This window comes from Populus euphratica, unplaced genomic scaffold (assembly GCF_000495115.2).
Source record: "Populus euphratica unplaced genomic scaffold, PopEup_1.0 scaffold8.1, whole genome shotgun sequence".
Taxonomy (NCBI): domain Eukaryota; kingdom Viridiplantae; phylum Streptophyta; class Magnoliopsida; order Malpighiales; family Salicaceae; genus Populus; species Populus euphratica.
Window position 1 is genome coordinate 2,935,192 of NW_011499855.1, and position 9,587 is coordinate 2,944,778.

General features: G+C 31.7%; 1 protein-coding gene across 1 annotated transcript; it reads left to right on the forward strand.

Annotated features, from left to right (window-relative positions):
• Window positions 1–6,275: 6,275 nt before the first annotated feature.
• On the forward strand, window positions 6,276–8,893 carry LOC105123124 (uncharacterized). Its single transcript, XM_011022621.1, has 2 exons — window positions 6,276–6,751; window positions 7,966–8,893. The coding sequence occupies exons 1-2, from the start codon at window positions 6,447–6,449 to the stop codon at window positions 8,453–8,455; spliced, it is 795 nt and encodes a 264-aa protein (XP_011020923.1). The 5' UTR covers window positions 6,276–6,446; the 3' UTR covers window positions 8,456–8,893.
• The last annotated feature ends 694 nt before the right edge of the window (window positions 8,894–9,587 follow it).

Genomic DNA, 9,587 nt, shown 5'->3' on the forward strand with positions numbered 1-9,587 from the left:
AAAAAAAATAAAAAAAAAAAAAAAACAGAGAGAGAGATTGATACGCATTTTCAAATGCCTAATAACATACACTGATGAAACGTTGGAACAAAAAAATCCAGCCTCACGCTGATCAAGACCACTGGTGCCTTCCGCATCTGCCACTCTTCAAGAATTGAAGTTGTGTACGGCAGGGATTTGTGACTCCAGTTGCTAATTTATTTACAGAAGAAAAACCTTCTGACTGTTTGGGAGTATATTTTTTAAAATATTTTTTATTTTTAAACGGGAGTATATTTTTTATTTTTTAAAAAATATTTTTAAAATTAGTGCATCAAAATAACCTAAAAATATTAATAAAATAAAAAAATAAAAATATTTAATTTCTTTTAAAAATATTTTTATACCACAAAAACAAACATAACACCTAAATCCTATAGTGATGGAAATGAGATTCTTGGACCGTTTAGGCGTTTACCCTCTACATGTTCCATTCCAGAACAATCTCCTTGCATCCTTCTTTTCTCTTTTCATTTATTCAAATAATCTTCATCAAAACCTGTAAAAGCTTCCAGCTAGGTGCGTTGGTCCGATTATAACAAAAATAAATAAATATTTTTCTATAAAAATAAAACAAGTAAAAAAACAAGGAAAAGGTGATTTATGATCTAGAAGGCAAGGCTCCCATAAGTTTCAAATCAATACAGCATAGATGATGTTATTTGTTATTGTGGTTCAATTATATTTTAAAAAAAATTGAATTTTTTATATTTTTATATTATTTTTATATATCAATGTTAAAAACAAAATAAAAAAATATTATTTTAACATGATTCCAAATAAAAAAGACTTTAAAAAACAACTTTTACTATACTTCCAAATAAATACATGCTCCCCATCTCTTAAAAAATAATTTGATAGACAACAACAGCTCTTATTTTTCTCATTAATAAAATATCACTCAAACTTGCCATGAATATTGATAATACATGCACAAAAACTATATATTAATATTAATTCTTAGACCGAGTCCAATCAAACCTACATGATGTCATATAATATCTACATTTTCATAAATATATCTATAAATATGCTATAACTTATATATATTTAATATATTTTTATAAGATATTTATCTTAAATTTTTTATATAAATAGATTTTTCTAGAACATAAAAAAAGAGAGGACAGAGCTCATCTCTTTAAGATTAATTTATCTAAATTTAAAGTTTAACATAATATAAGTTTAATATAAAATTAAATAACATTTAAACACAGAGAATACTTATTTTTACATGTATAAAAACTACATTAACTTAAAATTTAAAATGTTTTTTTTTTTCTGGAGGTGTTGTCTAGCACATTAAGTGTTCTAGATCTAATTTTATTAACCCATGAAAAATACCTCAAATCTTTTTACCAATGATATTTTTCTAGCCTCATAAATATGACATATTATTTTATTTCAGGGATTTAGCTTGATCGAGAGACAATTTTGTTCCCAAAATCATCATTTAGGATCCAATTTCTGGCAAAGCTGTGAAAGAAAAAAACATGTGAAATCATAAAAACATTCTCTGAATTATGTATTGATAATTTAGATAAAGATCTCCTTTTATTTATTTATTAACATGTTATTTATCACGTTAAACTATTAATATACTTTTTTTTTTAATACATGAACTATGATTGATGGCCACTTTATCAGGTTTCAACCAATATTAATGACGATGTTTTCACCAAATAAAACGTTTTATCTATACGAATTTATTCATACAAATTTTAAATCAAATCATCATCAAATTTAAGATGCTCTAAAAACCCCAGTTTTTTTTAGTTTAATTTGTGTTTGGAGTTGATTAATTAGTAGTTACAAAGATGGAGTTCCAATGATTACGGTGACAAAACTTACCTAGATTGCCATACAAAAGAAAACTCTATTATCTATTCTCTTGCTTCGGACATTGATTGTGGTTTTTTCTTAACATAATTGACGTGTAAACTTGAACTACCATTACTTCTACAATCCCATTTCCTTGATAGGTGCAGGACCTCACTCCGTTCCGACTATTTTACAAAAAGTGAAGATGCGTTGAAGTGACTGATCTTGAGATCTCGTTCTAGATTCGGGGAGAAGAATATAGTCATAGTATAATCGAATCCATCCATCCATCCCGAATAGTTGAATTCTGAGTATAATCTCTTCTTCTATTTCGATAAATTTTACAGAATTTCATCGTTTGGTTTAGATGATTTGCTTTTTGCTTTTGAGTTCGCACCTTGTCAATTATGTTTTTATTTTGGTTCGGAATCAACTGCTACAATTATCAGATTGCTCCTCGAATTTATAATGAACTCTCAGAAATACCATAAAAAAATAATAATTTCTTTCTTTTGAGTATGTTTAGTCAGCCTGTATATATATATATAGAGGCCCTCCGTGAACACCCGATTTAGACATGAAAATAGGTCTTGAAAAGATAAAAGAAATTATGAAATCAAAACGACATCTTTCGTAATTGATTTATTCGAATATTATCAATCCTAATTCTAGACCTGAGTATGATAAAATACTATTTATATTATAAAATACCAAAATGAAGTTTTCAAGCATTGATACAAAGAGCGGCCCGAAGCAAGACAAGGGGCACCTTTTCTCATCAACGAAGGTTGTGGGCATTTTCAACTTTCTGCGCACAGCGTTGCACGCTTCATGTTACGGTGCTGTTCCGAATCAGATTCTTTGAATGAAAAGTCTTAAACTGTATGCTTTCAAGCTCTCAATTCACTTAGCATATTCTTTTGATTGAAAAGTACAAATCACTAGTCTTGACCATTAATTTGGGGCACTACAAAGAATGCATGGTAACGATTTTTTTTTAAATGTTTTTTATTTTAAAATTTATTAAAATAATATTTTTATTTATTTTTAAAAAATTATTTTTAATATTTACAAATGTAAAAAATTAAAAACATAATTTAAAAAAAATTAATTTTTTTTAAAACACGAGACAAACAAGATTTGTCTTATGTTAGGTCAACCGAAGAGGTGGTTGGGCCAACTTGACATGTGAAATACGATGGAAGTGTCAAAAATGGCGTCCGGGACTGGAGTAGGGTTAGGTAACTGTAACATTCACCGGAGAGTTGAGGGGAAAAATAAAAGGAGAGATTAATGGAGAAAGTGCATCATTGATTCGTTAGGTGTCACCGTCGTCAAATTAATTCCCCCACTTGGAAGTAGAAACAATCCAAACGTGCGGGGGGTGAGTTGGTCTCCCCAATCTTTGACCACATCAATGCACGTGTTTTGCCTAAAAGTTGCCTGAGCTGGCTATGGAATGTCGACGTCGAGTGGTTCTAAGATCAATAGATTGAATGGGAAACCTTTTGAATTCTTGAACAGGTTTTTCAATTGTACTGTGATCAACGCTTGTATCTCCGTCATGGAGATTATTTTATATATTAGGTTGATATTTGTTATGATTAAACTATATAATATTTTAGGCAAGGCAACTGTCCCTTTATATATGAAATTTATAATATCTAAAATATTCAATATTATTGGGATTTTCTATTTCTTCTATTTAAAGAGAATATTTTTCTTCTTCTCATATTTAGTGTTGTTGAGCTTTTCTATATTTTTTGACAATTAAACTTTAATTAATAAAAATTAAATATTTTAGATGTTGATAATGTCTCTCTAGTTTATGAAAGGAACACATTGCAATTGTTTAGTTTAATTTATTGTAGCGTTGAAATTAAAATCAATGTAAAGCTAAACACGTAACAAAATTCATTTGTTTTCTAGCATGCACATAAACTGTATATAATAGTAAAATATTAAACTAAATAACAAGATTTAGCTACAACGTAAATATAATTTAATTGTTGAAGAATTTCAAGTGAGAAAAATAAAAAATCTATAAATATTGCTATCAAAGATTTGAGTTCGAGTCCTTGGTTGCTCATATGATTATCAAAGATTTGAGTTCGAGTTCTTAGTTGCTCATATGATTGTCACTAGAGGCTTATATAGTCGTTAACTTCAGGGCCCGTGGGATTAGTCGTGGTGCGCGTAATCTAGCCCGGACACATTAATCTAAAAAAAAAATAAAAAAAATCTAGCCCGAACACGTTAATCTAAAAAAAAAATAAAATTTTTTTTTTTTCCAATCTCATTGCTTCAAGCAATCTTTTAGAATTCGAAGAACTTCTTTTCAAAAAGTTGGGCTACCAAAATTTCCAATCTCATTGCTTCAAACAATCTTTTAGAATTCCAAGAACTTCTTTTCAAAAAGTTGGGCTACCTATCTTTTAGAATTCAAAGAACTTCTTTTTAAAAAGTTAGACTATCTTGAAAAGTTTATTTTCTATTTATAAATATAATTATAGTTATTTTTTAAAATATTTTTTTATGATAAAATATATTAAATTAATTTTTTTATTTTGTAAAATTATTTTTAAAACTATTTAAAATATAAAAAATAAATTTTTATAAAAAATAAAATTTTAAAAAATATAACTTACACCACATTTCTAATAAGTAATTAAATAGAAGCAAGCAAAATAAGAATAAAAACCTAAAAAAGATGCGACTAGATAGCATAAAGACATCTTACGAGTGCAAAAGACTTGAGAGAATTGAAAAAAAATACGACTAGGTAGCAAAAAGACATCTTACGAATGCAAAAGACTTGAGAGAATTGAAAAATATAGTCGTTGATTGCTGTGTTCTGGATAGTCCTCCCCAGCCCCCATTTGTACAGGGAACGAAGGCTACCACAGCTAATGAAAATTAATCGTGGCTTTTTTATTAATTAAAAAAATATTTGAGATGAATATGGAAAAAATAAATAATCAAATAGATTCAATGAATTTGTATAGGTATTATTTATGAATTGAAAACAAAATAAAAAAATTATTTTATAATAAATTTAAACCTGAGATGAGCACATACATGACTTCAATTTTAAACTCACTTAGCCTATAATCTATTTTCTCTAAAAGCTTTGAAGCCTAATTTTAATTTCTCTGGATTGAAAACTTCACGTTTATATAAATTTTCCAACCAAGGATTCTTCTCCTCATTCAACTAAATTTGGTTTTAGATATATTAATGTTCTTGTTGAAGTATTTATGTTGGAGAATAACTTTTAATAAAATTATAATTTAAAATATAAGTGGATATCATATTCACTTTGCATTCAAACGTACACATTTACTATATTTTAAGATCAATTTTCTAATAGTTTCTACAACATAGTCCTGGTTATGCCTTCTTGAGCACTAATTATTTTCCCCCCGCTCTATTTATTTTTGTGGCGTGGTGTAATATGATGCATGTTTTTCTCAGACTATATATTTATAATTGTTGTATTAATCAATATATATCACAATTTTATGCATGTTTTATTAAAAACTTTATTTTAAAACTATAATTTAAAAAATAATTATAACCTTTTGTTTTAAAATTTATTTTTTTAAAACACAACTATAAAAATATATACCGTCTTTAAACCCCCCGCCCTCTCTCTCTCAGGAGAGGGTCCAATTTGTCTCCGGCTAGCGCTTCCACCATTACTGGGCTTTTTCTTGATCTTCTCTCTCTGTTTATCAATGAAGGATCCAATTCTCTTAATTAACTACAACTTTCACCTCTATTTTTCTTGAATTAATTTGGCCTAATTAATAGCGCTTGAACATGACCCAGCTTTGATATGGTGTTAGAATTCCTCGGCCCTGGGTTGGCTTATTTTCGGGGACCTAAACTCTCACTGGACTGTCTTCTTTGGGAGCGTCCATTTTTAGCATCCTCCACGCAGCACTTGTCCTCGTCCATACCAAAGTAGTTAACCACTTTCTTGATGTCATGGCTGTACACTTAAGCCTGATTATTTTATAGTTTACTCTCTATGTTTTTGGAAATGAAAGTTTATATGATTGTGACGTCTAATATAGACTACACTATAAAAGGATCTAGGATGAAAATTATTACGTGTATAATAAAATTTAGAATGTAAATTATCATTTTTTAAAACACGGATAATAAGCATAAAAATTACTAAATTAGAGTACAATGAGGGTGATTTTCCCTAACAATAATAACCCATTAATTTACCAAAAATTAACCAATATAAAAAATGACATAAACATATAAAAAGAACACGGGAAGATGACATGTGATTAAGGAAAATAGCATTCGGAAAAGAATTTCTGGAGAGGTTTAAGGCCCATGAAAGAACCATAACCCAACCCATCAGGCTGCATATACCACCAAGCCAGCGAAGACGAACCTCGAAAGAAACAAGCAGGCCTCTCCTCTCTTTGCTTCCTGTTCACAAAATGATCCCAAAACAGAGCTATTAATGCCGTCTCCCGAGGGAACTCAACAACAACAAAACAGAGGAAGTTGCCTTGTGGCATCAAGAAAAGCAGAACCAACTGCAAGAAGAGCCAATAAGAGAGATGGGGAAAGGGTGGAAAGTTGCTGCTGTTATTGGGCTGACAGCAGTAATAGCAAGAGAAATGAACAAACAATTCGGATGGGACAAAGACGCAGCTCTTCAGCTATTTGTTGAATGGTCAAATCGATTAGGGGTATGGGCGATGCCTGTTTACGTTGGGATTCACACAATCACTCTCGCTTTCTGCTTGCCTTACGCTGTTTTCTTCGAGGCTGGTGCTTCTTTGTTATTTGGGTTCTTGCCTGCTGTTTTATGCGTCTTCTCTGCCAAGCTCTTAGGTGCCTCTCTTTCCTTCTGGATCGGCAGGTACTTCAAAATTTCTTCATTTGTTTATTCCTTTTTATTCGGTTTGTTTCCTGATCGCATTTTCTTGCAATTCTATCAATTGGATCCCATTGTTTATTCCTTGGTAAGTTTCGTACTTGGAAAGTATTAATTTCGGGGTTATTGGACATCTTAGCCAAAATCCCAGCTTATTATTTTAAGTTTATATACGATACTTTTCCAGGTTACCACTTCGAATTATCATGGAGCCATCGTGTCTGCAATCTCTTGTTTCTAATTTAGATAAACTTTTTATACATTTTTCACAGTTTCAAGTGACGTGGTAGAGGTCAAAGTGAATCGTAGTCGGTGCGGTGTGTATAATATATGCTCGTCCAAAACTATTGTATTTATGCATGTGATTACACTTCTTAATGCTCTTTTTCTTTCGCATAGTCATTGAGTAACAGTGAACTCATGCTTGATGGTACTTTGCACACACATGGACTTCCAACTATTGTATTTATGCATGTGATTACACTTCTTAATGCTCTTTTTCTTTCGCATAGTCATCGAGTAACTTTGAACTCATGCTTGATGGTACCTTGCACACACATGGACTTGGCATGTCATGCTCCCACTCAAGAACGGCTCATCATTTATCTGTACCTCATCAGGGAAATAATTCAGTGCGCATTGATGCTGTTAATTGTCAATGGAGAAACTAAGTTTGTAAATGGTGAAAAGTCAGAATAAGCAGTAACTGGATGGAAATTAATATTGCAGGTCATCAACTTTTTAATAGGCAGTTCTTCTTAGGTTCTATGTCTCAAAAGAATGATTTTTGTTGGGCTATGTTTTTTGCTTTATTAGCATGAGAAATAAATTTCTATATGCAGGGTGCTTTTACAAATCTTTGGTTTTTCAGTCGTTTTGCTTTATAGCTGCAGGTCTTCTTGTTGTGAGTCTAGTCAAGCATACTGTCACTTGGTTTTGTTTAGGCCTAGTTAGGTCACTAAGAAGTGTTCTTCCTATTAATATGCTTAGTGAAGTTTCTTGTTGAATTATGATTTAGGTTTCATGTTATGAGACCTGCAGCAATTATTGATGAATATTGCAAACAAGAAAAAACACAAAATTTAACTTGGTTTGGCAATATTTCTATATCCATAGGAGCGAGGAGCTTTTATTTCACTATACGTCAATTTTGTGTTACATAATTTCAGGATCCACTTTGAGCTTGTGAAGTTTTTCAGGTTACTTTTCAGGAGTTCAAGTTCAGCAATGGAGTGGGTGCAGAGTAACAAATATTTCCATCTCCTTTCCAGAGGAGTTGAACGAGATGGATGGAAATTTGTTCTTCTTGCACGCTTCTCACCCATGCCCTCCTATGTTATAAACTATGCTCTAGCTGCTACAAAAGTTGGGTTCATGATTGATTTTCTACTCCCTACAGTTATTGGCTGCCTCCCAATGATCCTACAGAATACATCCATCGGTAGCCTTGCTGGTGCTGCTGTTGCTTCGGCATCAGGCTCTAAAAAATCTCAGGTTTGGTCTTACCTATTTCCCGTACTTGGGATAGTATCAAGCATCCTTATTTCCTTGAGGATCAAAAAGTACTCGACTGATATAACTATGGTGGAATCCTCTGCCAGTGATTGTACTCCCGGCTCTTGTGATGTTGATTCGCATCAGACCTTTTCTACTAGAAAAGGAAGTGAGGGCCTGAGGAAAAGTCAATAAAGGACTCTGATATTGCCTGTTTACTTGATCAGTACTTATCCTCTTTGATAGCAATGATTTAGAATATCTGATCCATTTTGGTTGCATTCGAATACTGCTGATTCATCCCATTCTTTCTCTTGAAACATGGATATGTTATGTCAGAAACTGGACAAATGTATGATTCAGTTGTCTTTAGAAAATAGATAGCTTAAACTCAGCAATTAACTAATCAGTACGCAGTACATTTTGGCCATTTCTTGATGCATCATGTCATATTTCCCCAGTCCATGGATTTGAATATTGTTTTCTAATTTTCTGTGGAGAAAAAAATGCTGTTGATACACGTACTGTACTTTGCCTGACTTGTTTTTATGAAGTCACCTTGCGGTGGAATATTGTGATTCTGCTGTATTCATAATCTATTACTGTGATAAAATTCCCTGCTGTGAAGTTTAATTTCGGTGTGGTTATGCTGCTTTATTTTGTTGATATTGGGCCATTATTTTGCATGCTTGGCTCATTCTTGGCTTTTTAAGAGCACATACATATCCTTTCTTTCTCAGTTAAACATTGAGTCCCTCAGTTTAGTTCTCTTTTTTTCCCTTCGACATAGGGTAAGCAATGTTTTTGGTCCTTTCACTCCCTGCCCTTTTTCTTTTCTTTTCTTTCTTTTTTTTTGTTCACTCAAGCGCCCTTGTTGATTCACTGGAATCTGGAGCTTGTTCTTTCATTGAAATTTTTAATTTCTGGTTCAAGTGGGAATGTAGAAACCATCATGTAGGTTTTACCTTGTCTAATCTCTACAACTCATGGCCTTTGAAATCTTGAATTGGGGTTTAATCAATTTATTATGTTGTAACATAACTTTTCCACCCATGTATACATGGGGGACTAAAATATAATCAAGAAAGTAACTCTGCTGTAATATCTTCAGCCTCTTAAATTAAAGGAAAGAAAGAACGAGAAAGCAATGCTTATAGCCCCCGATAAAAAACAGATTGTGTCTGATTATAGCAGGAACTTGTTAATGTTTTTAAACTGCTCGGCCATATTATTGAATCCGTGAGTACGTAGGAGAGATCTGGATGAAGGGTTATGACTTGTGAGCGTTTAGTACTGTTATGGTTTCTAGCAAAAAAAAAAAAAAAAA